The sequence below is a fragment of the Muntiacus reevesi genome, chromosome X (assembly GCF_963930625.1).
Source record: "Muntiacus reevesi chromosome X, mMunRee1.1, whole genome shotgun sequence".
Lineage (NCBI taxonomy): Eukaryota > Metazoa > Chordata > Mammalia > Artiodactyla > Cervidae > Muntiacus > Muntiacus reevesi.
In genome coordinates, this window is record NC_089271.1 from 68,091,068 (window position 1) to 68,113,367 (window position 22,300).

Below are 22,300 nucleotides of genomic sequence, written 5' to 3' on the forward strand. Positions count from 1 at the left end.
CAATAAATGCTGGAGGGAGTGTGGAGAAAAGGGAACACTCTTGCACTGTTGGTGGGAATGTAAATTGATACAGCCACTATGGAAGATGGTATGGAGATTCCATAAAAAACTCAGAAGAAAAACCACCATATGACCCAGGAATCCCACTCCTAGTCATATACCCTGAGGAAACCAAAATTGAAAAAGACACATGTATCCCACTGTTCACTGCAGCACTATTTACAGTAGCTAGGACATGGAAGCAACCTAGATGTCCATTGACAGATGAATCGATAAAGAAGTTGTGGTACATATACACAATGGAATATTACTCAGCCATAAAAAGGAACATAGTTGAGCCAGTTCTAATGAGGTTGGTGAACCTAGAACCTGTTATACAGAGTGAAGTGAGTCAGAAAGACAAAGATAAATATCATATTCTAATGGATATATATGGAATCTAGAAAAATGGTACTGAAGAATTTATTTACAGGGAAACAATGGAGAAATACACATAGAGAATAGACTTATGGGCATGAGGAGAGGTGAGGAGAGGGTGAAATGTACGGAAAGAGTAACATGGAAACTTACATTACCATACGTAAAATAGATAGCCAACGAGAATATGCTGTATGGCTCAGGAAACTGAAACAGTGGCTCTGTGTCAGCTTGGAGGGTTGGAATGGGGAGGGAGATGAGAGGGAGGTTCAAAAGGGAGGGGCTATATGTATACCTATGGCTGATTCATGTTGACGTTTGATAGAAAACAACAAAATTCTATAAAGCAATTATCCTTCAATAAAAAACAAGTTAATTAAAAAAATTTATCAGATCTTATTTCATCCTTAACCTCTGCAGTGACTAAAGGACTTCTGCTTTCTTCTTTATCCCCTTCTACACTGTTTTCATTTTATGAGGTTCTATTACTTTTATAATTGAGAAAATAAAGTTTTGTTAAGTTGATCCTTGAGAAATTATTAAATGAATTATAGCATATCAACACCATGGAATACCTTGAGGTCATTAAAAAATTAAATATTTCCAGTAGGAATTAAATTTAAAATTTTTCCAGTAGTCATGTATGGATGTGAGAGTTGAACTATAAAGAAAGCTGAGCACCACAGAATTGATGCTTTTGAACCATGGTGTTGGAGGACTCTTGAGAGTCCCTTGGACTTCAAGGAGATCCAACCAGTCCATCCTAAAGGAAATCAGTCCTGAATATTCACTGGAAGGAATGATGCTATAACTGAAGCTCTAATACTTTGGCCAGCTGATGCGAAGAACTGACTCATTGGAAAGACCTTGATTCTTGGAAAGGTTGAAGGCAAAAGGAGAAGAAAGAGGCAGAGGATGAGATGGTTGAATGGAATCACTGACTCAACGGACATGAATTTGAGCAACCTCTGGGAGATTGTGAAGGACAAGGGGTCACAAAGAGTCGACATGACCTAGGGACTGAACAACAAAAACAGCAAAAAAACCCACAAAACAACAAAACAGCAAATAAGTAACAGTAGGAATAGAGACACAGAAGCAGAGAACAGACACGTAGACATGGGACGGGAGGGAGGGAGGATGGAAAGATTTGGGGGATTGGGACTGACATATACCCACTCCCATATGTAAAATAGCTACTGCGAACCTGCAGTATAGTGCAGGGAGCTCAGCTCTGTGCTCTGTGGTAACTTAGATGGGTGGAATAGAGCAGGGAAGTAGGAAGATCCTAGAGGGAGGGGATATATGAAATATATATAAGTGATTGACTTCATTAGACAGCAGAAACAAACACAATATTTTAAAACATTATACAGCAATTTAAACAAAAAGTCAAGAAAGTAATAAAGACACTTTTGCCTTTTATGGATAACAAAAAAAATCAAATATGTTTGTATATACTAATATTGAAGGACACCTATGATATATTATTAAGTGAAAAAAACTAAATCATAGGACAATATGCACAGTATAATCCGGATTAAAAAAAAACAATCCTATATAAATTATAGAAATCCATAATCATTTGTTTGTATGTAAATACACAGAGAAAGATCTAGAAGATATAAATCCAACCAAATATACTAGTTAACTGTGAATAGATCTTGACAGGGGTGGAGTCAATGTGAGGAAGAATTTTTTCTTATATATTTTTTATAGCTTGAATTTTCAATAAACATTATTTTTGTAACAAAATTATATTAAAGTAAGTCAGTGTGTTGATATTATTATATGTAATTATAATAATTACATTAATATTAAAATCAACATAATATTCTTTTAGAAGTGGGTTAGTGTATAAAGAGAGCTTTGGTCTGGTCCTCAAATCCTCCTTATAATGTAATTTTACAATAATAAATATAAAACAGTGTGCTATACCCATGCAGTTACAATCAATCAATTTACAACAAAGGAGGCAAAAACATGTAAAATAATGAAATTAAAACATTTTCTCACATCATATACAAAAATAAACTCAAAATGGATTAAAAACCTAAATGTAAGACTAGAAACCATAAAAATCCTAGAAGAGAATGTAGGCAGAACACTCTGACATAAATCATAGTAATATTTTTTGGATCTCTCTCCTAAGGCAAAGAAAACAAAAGCAAAAACAAACAAATGGGAACTAATTTAAATTATAAGCTTCTGCAGAGCAAATGAATCACTAACTAAATGAAAAGACAACCTACCAAATGGGAGAATATATCTGCAAGTGATAAAGGGTTAGTATTCAAAATATGTAAATAGCTAATACAATTCAACATACAGAAAAAACAGTCAACTAAAAAAAATGGGCAGAAGACTTCAATATTCATTTTTCCAAAGAAGACATACAGGTGGTCAATAGGTACATAAAAAGTTGTTCAACATTGCTAATCATTAGAGAAATGAAAATCAAAACCACAATGAGATGTCACCTCACAACTACCAGAATGGCTATCATCAAAACGAACACAAATAATAAATGTTGGCAAGGATGTGGAAAAAAGGGAACATTCATACACTGTTTGTAGGAATGTGAATTGGTGCATCTACTGTGGAAAACAGAATGGAGGTTTCTCAAAGAAACTAAAACTAGAACTATCATCAGTCAGTCAGTTCAGTCGCTCAGTCCTGTCCAACTCTTTGCGGCCCCATGAATCGCAGCACACCAAGGCCTCCCTGTCCGTCACAAACTCCCGGAGTTTACTCAAACTCATGCCCATCGAGTCGGTGGTGCCATCCAGCCATCTCATCCTCTGTCGTCCCCTTCTCCTCCTGCCCCCAATCCCTCCAAGCATCAGGGTCTTTTCCAACGAGTCAACTCTTCGCATCAGGTGGCCAAAGCATTGGAGTTTCAGATTCAGCATCAGTCCTTCCAATGAATATTCAAGGCTGATTTCCTTTAGGATGGACTGGTTGGATCTCCTTGCAGTCCAAGGGAGTCTCAAGAGTCTTCTCCAACACCACAGTTCAAAAGCATCAATTTTTCGGCGCTCAGCTTTCTTCACAGTCCAACTCTCACATCCATACATGACCACTGGAAAAACCATAGCCTTGACCAGACAGACCTTTGTTGGTAAAGTAATGTCTCTGCTTTTTAATATGCTATCTAGGTTGGTCATAACTTTCCTTCCAAGGAGTAAGCGCCTTTTAATTTCATGGCTGCAGTCACCATCTTCAGTGATTTTGGAGCCCCCAAAAAATAAAGTCTGACACTGTTTCCACTGTCTCCCCATCTATTTCCCATGACCTGCCTCTTGAGAAACCTGTATGCAGGTCAGGAAGCAACAGTTAGAACTGGACATGGAACAACAGACTGGTTCCAAATAGGAAAAGGAGTACGTCAAAGCTGTATATTGTCACCCTGCTTATTTAACTTATGTGCAGAGTACATCATGAGAAACGCTGGGCTGGAAGAAGCACAAGCTGGAATTAAGATTGCCGGGAGAAATATCAATAACCTCAGATATGCAGATGACACTACACTTATGGCAGAAAGTGAAGAGGAACTAAAAAGCCTCTTGATGAAAGAGGAGAGTGAAAAAGTTGGCTTAAAGCTCAACATTCAGAAAACTAAGATCATGGCACCTGATCCCATCATCTCATATGATCTAGCAATTTTACTTCCTGGGTATATATTCATAGAAAACAAAATCACTAATTTGAAAAGATACATGCACTCCAATGTTCATATGGGAGCAATCTCAGTATTCATCAACAGAAGAACAGATATAGATATGGTATACATATATACATATATATATACACAATATACATATATATATACATATATATACATATATATATATGTATATATATACATATACACACACACATACAATGGAATACAACTCAGCCATAAAAAGAATGAAATTTTGCCTTTTGCAACGACAGGGATGGGCTTGGAGGGTATCATGCTTAGTGAAGTAAGTCAGACAGAGGAAGACAAATACTGTATGTTATCACTTATACATAGAATCTAGGAAACAAAACAAACTAGTGATTATAGTAAAAAAATAAACAAACTCACAGGTGTAGAGAACAGTCTAGTGATTACCAGTGGGAGAGAGAAGTGGGGAGGAGAAAGGAGGGGTAGGGGATAAAGAGGTACAAACTACTATGTATGAAATAAATAAGCAACAAGGATATATTGTACAAGACAGAGATTGAGTATAATTTATAAAAATTTTGAATCACTGTTGTACCTGACACTAATATAATATTATAAATCAACTACAATGTAATTTTTTTTTTAAAAAAGGGAACAAGGTTGGTTTCTTCTGAGGCCTCTTCTCCTGGTTAGTAAATGGTGATCTTCCTGTCTCTTCACATGGTCTTCCCATTGTATGTGTTTTTCACCTAATCTCCTTTGTTTTTATAAGGACACCAGTCATATTGGTTAAAACCCACCCTAGCTACCTCATTTTTACTTAATTATTTCTTTAAAGATTCTATCTCCAAATACAGTCACATTCTAAGTTACTCGGGGTTAGGATTTCAGCATATGAATTTTGAAGGAACACAATTAAGCCCATAACAGTTCTATTATTTAGAATTACATCTATTTCTAAAAAGGTAAATAATTATAATCATTTTTAACTTTAAATAAGAAACTAGAGAATTTAGCATGCAAATCATTCAAAATACAAATTAATTCTTACATAATGAGTTATATGTTTGCTTAAAATGATTGATGGCCCTTTTTGGAGATGCACCACTGTGGTCAATACATTACTCTTGATTACATGTGGATTGCCTGATAGATTGTGCCTAATCTCATTCCTAAATTCATCCCTTAGCCTCACTAATCCTTGGAGTCTACCAAATTTTTAACCTGTAGCTCATCCCATAGCCTCACTTCAGAGATAGAGGAGCAAGACTTTCTACTCTAGATTTTCAAAATACAGATAGCATGATGCTGAATGAGATTATCCATGTAAAATACTCTTATGAAAGCAAAATACATTATTGTTCTGCTTTCTAGTACATCATCTATGAAAGAGCATATGGAATCATGTCTTTAAAGAATTTTGGAGTTCTGTATAATCAAGGATGACATAATCTATAGTATCTGGACTGTGGTTCAGATGATCTGAACTTTAGTCCTTTCTGTGCAATAGAATCATTTGCCAAAATACTTATAAGGGCAGTAGTAGGAATAATAGTATTGAAATATATTATCTTTCTCAGAAGAAAGATCTTTTAGGTCTTTTCCAATGTTAATAACAATAGTATCTACTGTTACTTATTTTGTATTTAACATATGCCATGCTCTATGCCAAGAGACTTATATACAACATCTCATTTAGTGCTCCAAATAACCATGAAAGGTAGGTAGTGTTATTCTCATTTTATGGAAGAAGAAAGTGAAACTTAGGTTAAGTTCCCCAAGGTCATATACATAGTAAGTGGCAAAGTCAAGATTTGATCCCTGGTACATGTGACACCAAAGTCTGCTAATTTGCTACTTAATAGTGCATTAGAGATTGAAATTTTATCAGAAACTATATTAGTTTCCTAGGGCTATCTTAACAAATTATCACAAACTGGGTGACCTGAAAAAACATAAATTAATTTTCTTATAGTTCTGGAGACAAGAAGTCTGACATTAAGGTCCAGTTCCCTCTGAAGGCTCCTGGGGAGGATCCTTCCTTGCCTCTTCCCAGCTTGTGGCCACTCCTGGCAGTTCTTGGTGTTCCTTTGTGGTGACACAATTCTAATCTCTGCTTCTGTTTTCACATGGCCATCTTCCTTCCGTGTCTGTGTATTCAAAATTTTCTCTTCTTATAAAGACACCAGCCATAGGGTCCATGCTAATCCAATGTGACCTCATCTTGAATTCACCTGCAAAGACACTATTTTTAAATAAATTCACATTCACAGGCTTTGGGTGGACATGAATTCTGGAGGGACACTCTTCACCCAGTAGGGGCACCATTAAGCAGATAGGAAATAGAAAAACTTGTACTATGTCTGACTAGGTTTTCTTAAGCTCTGAATAATGAATAAAAGGTTATGTGATTTGAGACTTTCATATCTTTGCTGCTTATATATGTTTTGTTTATGCCAAATAATGTTCCTACAGGCAGTCGTATGCTATTCTGTATTCTAATTTAATCAGTTCAGTTTAGTCACTCAGTCGTGTCTGACTCTTTGAGACCCCATGTAATGCAGCATGCCAGGCCTCCCTGTCCATCACCAACTCCTGGAGTCTACTCAAACTCATGTCCATTGAGTTGGTGATGCCATCCAACCATCTCATCCTCTGACATCCCCTTCTCCTCCCGCCTTCAAACTTTCCCAGCATCAGGGTCTTTTCAAATGAGTCACTTCTTCGCATCAGGTGGCCAAAGTATTGAAGTTTCAGCTTCAACATCAGTCCTTCCAATGAATATTCAGGACTGATTTCCTTTAGCATGGACTGGTTGGATCTCCTTGCAGCCCACGGGACTCTCAAGAGTCCTCCAACACCACAGTTCAAAAGCATCAATTCTTTGGCACTCAGCTTTCTTTATAGTCCAACTCTTACATCCATACATGACTACTGGAAAAACCATAGCCTTGACTAGATGGACCTTTGTCAGCAAAGTAATGTCTCTGCTTTTAATATGCTGTCTAGGTTGGTCATATCTTTCCTTCGAAGGAGTAAGTGTCTTCTAATTTCATGGCTGCAGTCACCATCTGCAGTGATTTTGGAGCCCCCCAAAATAAAGTCTGACACTGTTTCCACAGTTTCCCCATCTATTTGTCATGAACTGATAGGATTGGATGCCATGATCTTAGTTTTCTGAATGTTGAGCTTTAAGCCAACTTTTTCACTCTCCTCTTTCACTTTCATCAAGAGGTTCTTTAGTTCTTCTTTACTTTCTGCCATAAGGGTGGTGTCATCTGCAAATCTGAGTTTATTGATATTTCTCCCGCTGATCTTGATTCCAGCTTGAGCTTCCTCCAACCTTGAATTTCTCATGGTGTACTCTGCATATAAGGTAAATAAGCAGGGTGACAATATACAGCCTTGACGTACTCCTTTTCCTATTTGGAACCAGTCTGTTGTTCCATGGCCAGTTCTAACTGTTGCTGCCTGACCTGCATACAGGTTTCTCAAGAGGCAGGTCAGGTGGTCTGCTATTCCCATCTCTTGAAGAATTTTCCTCAGTTTATTGTGATGCACACAAAGGCTTTGGCATAGTCAATAAAGCAGAAATAGATGTTTTTCTGGAACTCTCTTGCCTTTGTGATGATCCAGCAGATATTGGCAACTTGATCTATGGTTCCTCTGCCTTTTCTAAATCCAGCTTGAACATCTGAAAATTCACAGTTCACGAACTGTTGAAGCCTGACTTGGAGAATTTTAAGCATTACTTTACTAGCGTGTGAGATAAGTGCAATTGTGCGGTAGTGTGAGCATTCTTTGGCATTGCCTTTCTTTGGGATTGGAATGAAAACTGACCTTTTCCAGTCCTGTGACCACAGCTGAGTTTTCCAAGTTTCCTGACATATTGAGTGCAGCACTTTCACAGCATCATCATTTAGGATTTGAAATAGCTCAACTGTAATTCCATCACCTCCACTAGCTTTGTTCATAGTGATACTTCCTAAGGCCCACTTGACTTCACATTCCAGGATGTCTGGCTCTAGGTGAGTGATCACACCATCGTGATTATCTGGGTCATGAAGATACTTTTTGCGTAGTTCTTCTGTGTATTCTTGCCACTTCTTCTTATCTTCTGCTTCTGTTATATCCATACGCTATCTGTCCTTTATTGAGCCCATCTTTGAATGAAATGTTCCCTTGGTATCTCTAATTTTCTTGAAGAGATCTCTAGTCTTTCCAACTCTATTGTTCCCCTCTATTTTTGCACTAAACAAGTCACAGAGTTACAGGGTTAAAAATAACCTCAGATAGTTATTAGACCTATTGGTTTGCTTCTAGAGAAGGTTCACTGATTCATGCCAGACAGTTGGGTGTCTAATACTTTCTGAACAGGTTTTATGGCATCTCCTAGTAAACTGCCCTAGCGTTCAGAAAGTTATCTTCAAGTCTAACTTTCAAACTTCTGGTTACAATTGAATCTAATTTTAGTTTATGGATTCTACTGTCTTGAGAATCCTGACATATAAAAAATGTTACAACTCAAATTATTAAAACTTCACATTTACAAAGCAGTTTAATGCCCCATATTTTATGCCTGTATACTTTTACTCTTGCTAGCTTAAAATAATAAATCTGTAAGATGTTATTTAACTAGACTTATTTTAAAGAAATTGTGGTCAGAGAAGTTGAGTTACTTAGCAAGTCATAGAGCTAGTAAATGATAGAACTGGAACTTCAACCCAGATCATCTGTCCCTAAATCCTGTTCTTTGTTCCATTATGCCCCACTGCAGAATAAAGAAGCAAAATCTAATGCTATTCTTCAGTGTATTGATGAATATAAGAGCTACCAGGGGAGAAGTGCTTGAGAATTACAGAATTCTAGAGTAAAATGGACATTAACAATCATAAATTGTGGTAACAGTTTCCTAAAGAATTCAAATTCTGGCAACTGGATTGATGATACCAGAAAGGTTTTGAACTGAATTGGGCTTACAAATGACTCTACACGTGTGTAGTTGAGTTCATTTGATACCATACAAAAAATGATAATATACTACTTTGGACACTAGAAAAATGAGCATTTGAGCATCAAGTTTCTGAGTAAGGAGGTCAACTAAGCAAATCAGAAAGTTGTAGATTGAGAAGTAAAAGAACAGGTATACATTTGCTTAATAGCATGGACTTTAACGTCAGGCAGCTAGATGACCTGGGATAAGTTGCTTAACTTCTTTAAACTTCAGTTTTCTTCTCAATAAAATGTCATAAGAATGTCTACATCATTGTGTTGATGTAAATATTGAAAGATTATACACACATACTTAGTGAGGTACCCTGCACAATAAATTGTAGTTTCCAATTATAATAACAATATTACTGTCATTATTACTATTACGGTGGAGCATCAACTAAGCCCCCAATCCACTTCTCTTGAAAGGCTATTGTGGAAAATGACATTTATTTATAAATATTTCATACATGTATATAGAAAATCTTTGACCTTAAGAACCATTCATGGGTAGTCCCAAGATGGCAGAGGAATAGGATGGGGAGACCACTCTCTTCCCCACAAATACATCAAAAGATCATCTGCCTGTGGAGCAACTTCCACAAAACAACTTCTGAACCCAGATACCCCAGAAAGACAAAACAATCTCTTCAAAATGAGGTAGGACAAAAGATAAAGATGAAAAGAGAGACGAAAGATTTAGGGATGGAGACCCATCCTGGGGAGGGAGTCATGAAGGGGGAGAAGTTTCCACACAGTATAAAACCCTCTCAGAGGTGGGGTCAGTGGGGAGCTTTGGAATCTTAGAGGGCAGCATAACTGAAAAGAAAATCACTACAGAATTCACAATGAACAGCAATTATTAGCCAAGAAGTGGCTCACATGCTTGTCTTTGACCAAAGCCAGTGGGGGCTGGTGCGGAGGCAAGAGCTACATTGTCAGTCCTTAGGGTAAAGACTGGGGTGAATGCCCTGAGAACACTCTGAGGAGACTAATGTGACATAGCAACCTAAACCATGGGAATGCCAGAGAAACAAAGAAAAAAAAAAGGACCTTTCCCATGGGAAGGCTGTAACACAGCACTGTGACCCCTGGCGTGCTCACAGAACAAAGGATCATGCTCTAGTGAGCAAGTTGGCTGCCATTTATGCCCTCTCTCCTTGAAGGCAGAGAGGCAGAAGGCAATGGGCCACTGCAATCTCGGCCCCAGAGACTGCATCTTCCGCCAAGCTGTGAGCTGGCTGCCAGTCACTAATCACATCTTCCTGGAATCCTGGATGGTTCATATTGGCTAGGAGTGTTAGAGCTTGGGATTAGCTCCCCTGATGAGATGCATGGCCCACCTGTGACTGTGTGATCGCAGCATACTCGAGAGCCTGGGCTGCTTGGACCTGGGAGGTGCGCAAGACACACGGCATACCTGAGACTGTGCCCTCGTGGTGCACCTGAGAGCCTGAGAGGCTTGGACCTGGGAAGTACATGCCACCTTGGGCTGTGGCAACCCAGTGTGATCTATCCACTGTGAGTACTCCCCACACATGCCAGCAGTTTTTTTTTTTTTTTTTTTTGCAGTGTCCTTCCCTCTCCACAGCACAGCTGAGCAAGTGAACTCGAATAAGTGGCCACTTTCGCCTCCTCATGTCAGGGTGGAAATTAGACACTGAAGAGACTTGCAAACAGAGGAGACCAAATGAAGCAAAGGAAAGAAGGGGAAACTGCCCCAGAAGTAACAGGTGCAACAGATTAAAACTCCACAGTTAAGCTGAGACTGTGCATTTGAGGGGCAACTGTAGACTTCAAGAACAAGTGTAAGTTGAAACAGAGGACTATCTGACAGTGAACTGACCCCACCAACACTGTCCACAAAAGCTCCAGAGAAATACCTAGACATATTTTTATTATTATTATTTTTAAATTAAAAAAAATTTAGTCCTTTATTACTCTTTTAACTTTTATTTTTATAGTATATTATTACCTTTCTAAAAAAGAAACTTATTTAAACAAACTCCATATTTTTTTTCCAGAGGAGCTACTGAAAATATGTTCTGCTTTATCTCTGGGTAATCTTCCTAAAAGATATCATCTTAAACTTTCCACTAACCTCAGTGTATTCCTGGGAAAGTTGCTCAATTTATAGGTTTAATGTAATTCACTTTTAGACAGAAAGAGGGATATAGTCCTGACAAAAACAACTTATAACACCCACTTACCTTTTTCTGCTGGGCTCAAAACAGTCACTGTGAAAAGAGAGAGAAAGATCAAGATTAGTGATAATTAGAAAACACTGTGGCACTTATCTTGGCAGTTCTGCCTTTCTTTTATTTTTCTAATATTGCATTATTAAAGGAAGAGACTAAGATACTTCAGTCACATTTAAAATTAAAATGACTCAACTTTCCAAGCCGCCACGCTTCTGCACAGTCTGTCGCAGCCAGATAACCTTGTCTAACTCAATGAAACTAAGCCATGCCGTGTGGGGACACCCAAGATGGATGAGTTATGGTGGAGAGGTCAGACAGAATGTGGTCCCCTGGAGAAGGGAATGGCAAACCACTTCAGTATTCTTGCCTTGAGAACCCCCATGAACAGTATGAAAAGGCAAAGTGATAGGATACTGAAAGAGGAACTCCCCAGGTCACTAGGTGCCCAATATGCTACTGGAGATCAGTGGAGAAATAACTCCAGAAAGAATGAAGGGATGGAGCCAAAGCAAAAACAATACCCAGTTGTGGATGGGACTGGTGATAGAAGCAAGGTCCGATGCTGTAAGAGCAATATTGCATAGGAATCTGGAATGTTAGGTCCATGAATCAAGGCAAAGTAGAAAAGGTCAAACAAGAGATGGCAAGAGTGAATGTCAACATTCTAGGAATCAGCAAACTAAAATGGACTGGAATGGGTGAATTTAACTCAGATGACAATTATATCTACTACTGTGGGCAGGAATCCTTTAGAAGAAATGGAGTAGCCATCATGGTCAACAAGAGTCTGGAATGCATTACTTGGATGCAATCTCAGAAACGACAGAATGATCTCTGTTCATTTCCAAGGCAAACCATTCAATATCACAGTAATCCAAGCCTATGTCCCAACCAGTAATGCTGGGAAGAAACTGAAGTTGAATGCTTCTAAGACGACCTACAAGACCTTTTAGAACTAACACCCCAAAAAGATGTCCTTTTCATTATAGGGGATTGGAATGCAAAAGTAGGAAGTCAATAAACACCTGCAGTAACAGGCAAATTTGGCCTGGGAGTATGGAATGAAGCAGGGCAAAGGCTAACAGAGTTTTGCCAAGAGAACACACTGGTCATACCAAACACCCTCTTCCAACAACACAAGAGAAGACTCTACACATGGACATCACCAGATGGTTGACACCGAAATCAGATTGATTATATTCTTTGCAGCCAAAGATGGAGAAGCTCTATACAGTCAGCAAAAACAAGACCAGGAGCAGACTGTGGCTCAGATTATGAACTCCTTATTGCCAAATCAGACTTAAATTGAAGAAAGTGGGGAAAACCACTAGACAATTCATGTATAACCAAATCAAATCCCTTATGATTATACAGTGGAAGTGAGAAATAGATTTAAGGGACTAGATCTGATAGACAGAAAGCCTGATGAACTATGGATGGAGGTTCATGACACTGTACAGGAGACAGGGATCAAGACCATCCCCATGGAAAAGAATTGCAAAAAAACCAAAATGGCTGTATGAGGAGGCCTTACAAACAGCTGTAAAAAGAAGAGAAGTGAAAAGTAAAGGAGAAAAGAAAAGATATTCCCATTTGAATGCAGAGTTCCAAAGAATAGCAAGGAGAGATAAGAAAGCTTTCCTCAGCAATCAATGCAAAGAAATAGAGGAAAACAACAGAATCGTAAAGACTAGAGATCTTTTCAAGAAAATTAGATGACAAGGGAACATTTCATGGAAAGATGGACTCAATAAAGGACAGAAATGGTATGGACCCAACAGAAGCAGAAGATATTAAGAAGAGGTGGCAAGAATATATAGAAGAACTGTACAAAAAATATCTTCATGACCCAGATAATCACGATGGTGTGATCACTCACCTAGAGCCAGACATCCTGGAATGTGAAGTTAAGTGGGCCTTAGAAAGCATCACTCTAAACAAAGCTAGTGGAGGTGATGGAATTCCAGTTGAGCTATTTCAAATCTTGAAAGATGATGCTGTGAAAGTACTGCATTCAATATGCTAGCAAATTTGGAAAACTCAGCATTGGCCACAGGACTGGAAAAGGTCCTTTTTCATTCCAATCCCAAAGAAAGGCAATACCAAAGAATGCTCAAACTACCGTGCAATAGCACTCATCTCACACGCTAGTAAAGTAATGCTCAAAATTCTCCAAGTCAGGCTTCAGCAATACGTGAACCGAGAACTTCCAGATGTTCGAGATGGTTTTAGAAAAGGCAGAGGAACAGAGATCAAATTGCCAACATCCGCTGGATCATTGAAACAGCAAGAGAGTTCCAGTAAAACATCTACTTCTGCTTTATTGACTATGCCAAAGTCTTTGACTGTGTGGATCACAAGAAACTGTGGAAAATTCTGAAAGTGATGGGCATACCAAACCACCTGACCTGCCTCTTGAGAAACCTGTATGCAGGTCAGGAAGCAACAGTTAGAACTGGCCATGAGACAACAGACTGGTTCCAAATAGGAAAAGGAGTACGTCAAGGCTGTATATTGTCACCCTGCTTATTTAACTTCTATGCAGAGTACATCTTGAGAAACGCTGGGCTGGAGGAAGCACAAGCTGGAATGAAGATTGCCGGGAGAAATATCAATAACCTCATATTGATGACACCACCTTTATGGCAGAAAGTGAAGAGGAACTAAAAAGCCTCTTGATGAAAGTGAAAGAGGAGAGTGAAAAAGTTGGCTTAAAGCTCAACATTCAGAAAACTAAGATCATGGCATTTGGTCCCATCACTTCATGGGAAATAGATGGGGAAACAGTGGAAACAGTGTCAGAATTTATTTTTGGGTGCTTCAAAATCACTGCAGGTGGTGATTGCAGCCATGAAATTGAAAGACACTTACTCCTTGGAAGGAAAGTTATGACCAACCTAGATAGCATATTAAAAAACAGAGACAATACTTTGCCAACAAAGGTCCGTCTAATCAAGTCTTTGGTTTTTCCAGTGGTCATGTATGGATATGAGAGTTGGACTATAAAGAAAGCTGAGCACTGAAGAATTGATGTTTTTGAGTTGTGGTGTTGGAGAAGACTCTTGAGAGTCCCTTGGACTGCAAGGAGATCCAACCAGTCCATCCTAAAGGAGATCAGTCCTGGATGTTCATTGGAAGGACGGTGCTGAAGCTGAAACTCCAATACTTTGGCCACCTCATGCAAAAAGCTGACTCATTGGAAAAGACCCTGATGCTGGGAAGGATTGGAGGCAGGAGGAGAAGACGACAGCAGAGGATGAGATGGTTGGATGGCATCACCAACTCGATGGACATGAGTTTGAGTAAATTCCAAGAGCTGGTGATGGATAGGCAGGCCTGGTGTGCTCCGATTCATGGGGTCACAGAGTCGGACATGACTGAGCAACTGAACTGATCTGAAACTTTCCAAAATGAATCCTTTTTCATGAATCTCTTAGGTAAGTGTACACTTAGCTATACCATAGTAAATTGTCATGCCTGATTATGGAGTGATGTGTGATTACACATAAGTGTAATTACACATTTCCTCTGTGCCTTCAAATATCAGCTCATTACCAGCAAATAGCTCACTAAGGGGCTGGGGTTATCATCAAACAGCTCTTTTTGCCCTCTCCTCTTTTCTCTTATCTATTTCTGATTTTTTGCAACAAAATATGGAGAAGAGGTATGGAAGGGTAGAGTATATGGAAGGGTAGAGTATATGGAAGAGCTTTTCATCATAGACAAGTAGTTCAAACCAAAGCATATCTTATGACTTCCTTTAAGTAGACACATTTTAGGATTCACAGAAGGGTATTGGTTGAATAAGCCTGATTTGGGGCTTATGTGGATTGTTCTACAACAGTGCTGTCTATGAGAAAATAAATGTGAACCGTGTAATTTAAATGTTCTAGTAGGAACTTTTTTTTTTGTAGGAACACTTTTAAAAGTTAAAAATATACCAAGTGAAGCTAACTTTAATGATATTTAATAATTTAATGATATATCAAAAAATAATTTCAACATGTTATCTACATAATTAATTAACTATATATTTTTCAAACTTCTTTTTTAATTAAAATTTTGAAATCTGGTGCATATTTTAGGTTTTCCAGCATGTCTCAACTCAGATGCTACCTTTCACGTGTTTAATAGTCACATGTGGCTAGTAGCTAGCAAATTAGACAGTGAAGCTCAAAAGGACTTTTGGAAAAAGTGGGGAGGCTGAAAACATGAGTCCAGTAAGATTAGTGTTCAATTACAGCATGAAGTTCTCTTTTAATTAATGACTCATTGGGGAGGCAGTTTATAGTAGTAATGTTTAGCATGTAATTTGATATATATTCATATCCTGGCTCTGTCACTTACTTGTTCTGTGATTATTTAATGTCTTTGTGCCTCAGTTTTTCCATCTGTAAAATGAGGATACATTAATTTGTTATAAAGTTGCTATAGGAATTAAATTATAAAATATATGTAAAGTACTTGGGTGCCTAGTACATAATACACACTTTATTATTATGTATTTATTATTTTTCTTAGAAAGTTGAACTGCTCTGTAAGATTATGTTTTACAATAGATTGGAAAAAAACAAGTCCTTAAAAATTATGATATTGATCCCAAAGTTATATAGGATGGTTTTAAAAGAACCTGGAAATATTAGATGCTCAGTTGTATCTGAATCTGCAACCCCATGGACTATAGCCCACCAGGCTCCACTGTCCATGGAATTCTCCAGGCAAGAGACCTACTGGAGTGGGTAGCCATTCCCTTACTCCAGGGGATCTTCCTGACCCAGGAATCGAAGCTGGGTCTCCTGTATTGCAGGCAGATTCTTTACCATCTGAGCCACCAGGGAATATGGGATGGTTTTAAAATAACATATTGAATGTCAAAATGAATATATTTGATACTCACTTTTTCCAATAGATGTTTCAGTCTTTAGGTTAGGAGAAAGAATAGAATTTGAAATGGAGAACCTAGACACATTTCTCATTACGTTCTGCTTGTTGAAAGCAAACTAATCATGCCAGTGTTCATTCACTCCTCTAAAAAAGTTACTCATACTAGCCATTCATTTACTTTTTGGCAACCACCCCCAAATCTAGATGATTTTAATACCCACCTAGGAAACTGATAAAAATATAGATTCTAGGGTCCTCTTTGTATAACACATCTCTGGGTGGAGGTGTAGGACTTTGTATTATAAAAACTCAGCAGGTGATTATGATTATCAGCCAGGTTTAAGAATCATTGGAATTATTTTGGATGTTTCATATGCTATTTTACTACTCAAGTGTGATGCATTTGACTATTTCATACATGGATAAGTTATAAAACTATTTTAGATATGAGAATATCATGATTCATATAGGCTTGAATGGATAGCTTTTACTTGTATAGAAATTTGGTTCCAGATACTGTGCCTTCTGGTTTTTTGCCTTATCAGTTTTCATTTCTTCTGACTCTCTTTGAAGAATTTCTAGCTTCTCAGTAGAATTACTTCCCAGACCTTTTAATTTTAATCTCAAAATTGATACTGTTAATCACCAAAAATAGCAGACTAGAAAATTCCAAGACTTTGTCATTCTCCAAAAGCCATCAATGAAGTGGCAAAAACTGTCAGAATCAACTTTTGCAGAACTCTGGAAACCGAAAGTTGGGACCCTGAAAAGAATCAAAATTTACAAACCTTTAACTAGACTGGGCAAGAAAAAAGAAAGAAAAATTCAAATTATTAATATAATAAATGAAAGTGGAGATATTAATAGAGAATTTTCATAAGTGGAAAGGATTACAACAGAATACTGGGGACAATTTTATGTTAACAAATTAGATAACCTAGATGAAATGGATAAATTCCTAGAAACACAGAAACCACCAAAACTGACCAAAGAAGAAAGAGAAAATCTAAGCAGATTTTTTTTTTTAATTTTATTTTATTAGTTGGAGGCCAATTACTTCACAATATTTCAGTGGGTTTTGTCAGCCAGAAAGATTAAGCAGATTTTTAACAAGTAAAAGATCAAATCAATAATCAAAATCTCCCAACAAAAGAAAAAAAAAAAAAAAAGGAAGCAGGGTAGAGTGTTTCCTACACAGGTGGTCTGTGCCACAGCCCTGCACAGCCCTGGCTGAGGATGCATGTCCGCCTGTATGCACAGGAGCTGAGTGCTATAACGTGAAGATTGGAGAGAAACCCCAGGGAGAGGACTGCTGTTGGCTGTGAGGAGACAGCCTGAGGGGACTAGAATGAGGAAATTCACAACTGAGAATGCTTGTGGAGGAAACATGAACTGTCATAGGCCCCTGCCTCCACTCGCAGGTGTTAGGAAAGGCCCCCACTGGGGCTGACCCTCCTGTGACTGCTACCAGATACAAGGAAAGCCCCTGCCAGGGCTTCAGGCAAACACTAGGAAAGGCTCCCATGGGGCTGGCCCATGTGCACTTGCTGCTGGGTACTAGCAAAGGCCCCTGCTGGGGTTGAATCTCCCGCACCCATTGCCACTGGCTTCACTCCAAGCATTGACACCAGTGGGGCTGGATTTCTTTTGACTGCTGACTCCTCTGTGCACCTGTTGCCACCAGGACTCCTGTGACCCCAGCATCTATGCCACCTCCATGCCTCGTCCTCACTGAGGCAGACCCAAATGTTCCAGGGCAGTCTTGGAAGCAGATCTCTGTGGGTGGCCCACATGCAGAGGTGGAGCTAAAACCACAGCTGAGACTTAGGGACTGTGCTGTTAAGAAAGAAAAGCTGAAATCTCTCCTCACAGCTATGCAAACTGTGAATTGATATCCCCATAACCAGCTTGGTAAAAATTCAATGCCTATAAAACATCTGAATGGAGAGTGCTCTCGCAGCCAAGATGGACATATCTTTAGCAGCTGCAGACTTCATGAGCCCATCATACAGGGGTTGGGCCAGGCTAAAGTCTATGCTGCCTCAATAATACCCACGAAAGATCCAGATCCATGATTACTGCAATCCTAGGACCTGACTTCACTGGATCTACTCTTGCGGCCTGCTGAAAGCAACATCTGAAAAACAAGGGCCATTGCCAGCATGCTCATAGTTAAGGGGCAGGGGTGGCAAGAGCAGTGCCAACATCAAGGTAATCTGAGAGCTTGCACAAAAGGTGAAAGGTGACACAACAGAGTACACTCACAGGTGAACAGATCAAGAAGAGGAATACTCAGTAGCTTCTGTCCCAGCAGGACTGCTCTAACCCCACCTACCTCTCATCACAGATTCGAAACACAGTTAAGAAACAGATAACAGGTCAAGGGGCCTCTACTCCAACAACTAGCAAACAGACCCCACCTCTGACAGGGTAGTGACAATCACAGAGCAAAGGGGAGGCCCTATTCAATATCTAGGGCAGGCTCTGGTCACCAAAACACCAATCAAACCTCCTATTATGGGCCTGGCTTTAGTAGCTGTGGACTCTGTGGGCACATTCATGTAGAGGTAGGACAAGAACAGAGTTTGAGCTGCCTACACAGCTCCCACAGCAGTTCTAGGTACATGATTACTGCATTACTGGGACCTAACCTCAATGGACCTGTGTCAATGGCTGGGTGATAACAATGCCTGAGAGTAACCAGATTCAATTATTGGCATATCCACAGTTAAGGCTGGACCAAGAGCAGTTCCAACAAGAGTATACTTTGTGAGTCCACACAACAGGTGAAAGGGGACACAGTGGAGCATAATCACAGGCAAACAGCTCCAGTGGAGGAAAACTCAGTGGCTACTCTCCCAGTGGAAGTGCTCCAATCCTGTCTACCTCATATCACAGATAAAAAATCATAGCTAATAAATAGATCTGGGGGCCTCTAATCCAACAACCAAGAAACAGACCCCACCCCTGGCAAGGTAGCCATAACTAGAGCAAAGGGGAGACCCCACCAATATCTAGGGCAAGCTCTGATGAACACAACACCAATCAAGCCCACTATAAAGGGGATAAAGGCACAAGCCTCTGAACCAATCTCACCAACCAGAAGTAATAGGCAATCATGTAGCCAATGGAAAGGACATCACAAACAGAATAAATTTGATGAAATGAGATGACAAAGAAATATGACACAGATGAAGAAGCAAGATAAAAACCTACAAGAACAACTAAATGAAGAGGAGATAAGCAGTCTATCTGAAAAAGAATTCAGAGTAACGATAGTAAAGATGATCCAAGATCTTGGAAACATAATGAAGGCATTGATAGAGAAGATACAAGAAAAGCATAAAAAAGACCTAGAAGAACTAAAGAACAAGCAAACAGAGATGAACGATACAATAACTCAAATAAAAAATATACTAGAAGGAATCAAAAGCAGAATAACTGAGGCAGAAGAATGGAACTGAGACCTGGAAGATAAAATGGTGGAAATCTCTGCTGCAGAACAGAATAAAGTAAAAAGAATGAAAAGAAATGAGAAGAGTGTCAGAGACCTCTGGAAAAACAAACGGTAATGTTGATTGGCACTTTAGGAGTTGCAGAAGAAGAAGAAAAAGGGAAAGGGCCTGAGAAAATACTTTTAAGAGATCATAGTCAAAAACATCCTTAACATGGGAAAAGAAATAGTCACCCAAGTTCAGGAAGCACAGAGTCCCATATAGGATAAACTCAAGGAGAAACGTGCAAAGACACACACTACTCAAACTAACAAAACTTAAATACAAAGAAAAAATATTAAAAGCATTAAGGGAAAAGCAACAAAGAACATACAAGGGAAACCTTGTAAGGTTATCATCAGCTGATTTTGCAGCAGAAATTCTGCAGGCCAGAAGGGATTGGCAGGATACATTTAAAGTGATGAATGGGAAAAACCTACAACCAAGAATACTCTACCCAGCAAGGCTCTTATTCAGATTTGATGGAAAAATCAAAAGATTTACAGACAAACAAAAGCTAAGAGAATTCAGGACCCACAAACCAGATTTAGAATACTTCCTAACGGAACTTCTCTAAGCAAAAACACAAGAGAAAAGAATAAAAGAGGAAGGGAAGAAGAAAGACCTACAAAAACAAACCCAAAACAGTTAAGACAATGGCAATAGGAACATACATATCAATAATTTCATTAAATGTAGATGGATTAAATACTCCAACCAAAAGACACTGACTGGCTGAAGGAATATAGAAACAAGATATATATATATGCTGTCTACAAGAGAATCACTTCAGACCTAGGGACACATACAGACTGAAAGTGAGGGGATGGAAAAATATATTCCAAGTTAATGGAAATCAAAAGAAAGCTGGAATAGCAATACTCATATCATACAAAATTTGACTTTAAAACAAAGACTGTTATAAGAGACAAGGAAGGACACTACACAATGATCAAGGAATCAATCCAAGAAGAAGACATAACAATTGTAAATATATATGCACCCAATGTATGAGCACCTCAATATGTAGGGCAAATGCTAACAGCCATAAAAGGGGAAATTGACAGTAACACAATAATAGCAGGGGATGTTAATATCCCACTTACATCAAAAGACAGATCATTCAGACTGAAAATTAATAAGGAAACACAAGCATTAAATGAAATACTAGAATAGTAGACTTAATTGGCATTCCATCTGAAAGCAGCAGAATGTACTTTCTTCTCAAGTGCATATGGAACATTCTCCAGGATAGATCATATCTTTGGTCCCAAGTCAAACCTCAGTAAATTTAAGAAAACTGAAATCACATTAAGCATCTTTTCTAACCACAATGACCCAATATGACATTAGAAATCAATTTCAGGGAAAAAATCGTAAAAAACATAAAGACATGGAGGTTAAACAATATGTTACTAAATAACCACTGAAGAAATGAAGAAATCATTTTTCAGAAGATCAGAAGATCTTCAGAAGATCACTGAAGAAATCAAAGAGAAAAGTTAAAAATACTAGAAACAAATGACAACCAAAACATGATGACCCAAAACGTGTGGGATGCAGCAAAAAACAGTCCTAAGAGGGAGTTTATAGCAATACAATTCCACCTTACATAACAAGAAAAAATCAAATAAACAACCTGACCCTACACCTAAGGCAACTAGAGAAAGAAGAACAAACAAAAACCAAAGTTAGTAGAAGGAAAGAAATTATGACTATCAGAGCAGAACAGAATGAAATACAAATGAAAACTAACAATAGGAAACATCAATAAACTAAAAGCTGGTTCTTTGAGAAGATATACAAAATATAGCAGGAAAAAAGGGAGAGGGCTCAGATCAATAAAATTAAAAGGGAAAAAGAAGTTACAATAGACAACACGGAAATACAAAGGGTCATAAGAGACTACTGTGAGCAACTATATGCCAATAAAATGGACAGCCTGGAAGAAATGGACAAATTCTGAGAAAAGTATAAACTTCCAGGACTGAACCAGGAAGAAATACAAAATATGAACAGACCAATCATAAATAATGAAATTGAAATGTGATTAAAAACTTTCCAAGAAACAAAAGTCCAGGACCAGATGGCTTCAAAGGCAAATTCTATCAAGCATTTAGAGAACACCTATTCTTCTCAAACTTTTCCCAAAAATTTCAGACAAAGGAACACTCCAAACTCATGCTATGAAGTCAACCATTGCCAACCATTACCAAAACCAGACAAAGATACCATAAAAAAGAAAATTATAGGCAAATATCACTGATTAACATAGTTGCAAAAATCCTCAACAAAATACTAGAAAACAGAATCCAACAAAACATTAAAAAAATCATACACCTTGATCAAGTGGTATTTATCCCAGGGATGCAAGAATTCTTCAATATAGACAAATCAGTCAATGTTATACACTATATTAACAAACTGAAAAATAAAAACCATATGATCATCACAATAGATGTAAAAAAACTTCTGACAAAATTCAACAACCATTTATAATAAAAACTCTCCAGAAACTGTGCAAAGAGAAAACCTACCTCAACAAAATAAAGCCTATAGATGACAAACCCACAACAAACATCATTCTCAATGGTGAAAAACTGAAAGCATTTCCTCTAAGATCAGGAACAAGACAAAGATGTCCACTCTCAACACTT

The 22,300-nt window shown here is 38.3% G+C and overlaps 1 protein-coding gene across 2 annotated transcripts in view; it reads right to left on the reverse strand.

Moving 5' to 3' along the window:
- ZDHHC15 (zinc finger DHHC-type palmitoyltransferase 15) overlaps positions 1-22,300 on the reverse strand; it is a 109,155-nt gene that overhangs the window by 75,222 nt on the left and 11,633 nt on the right. For both annotated transcript variants that reach the window (XM_065916300.1, XM_065916301.1), the window contains exon 2: positions 11,275-11,301. In XM_065916300.1, coding sequence (XP_065772372.1) covers positions 11,275-11,301 — 27 coding nt within the window. The remainder of the gene's footprint in view (positions 1-11,274; positions 11,302-22,300) is intronic.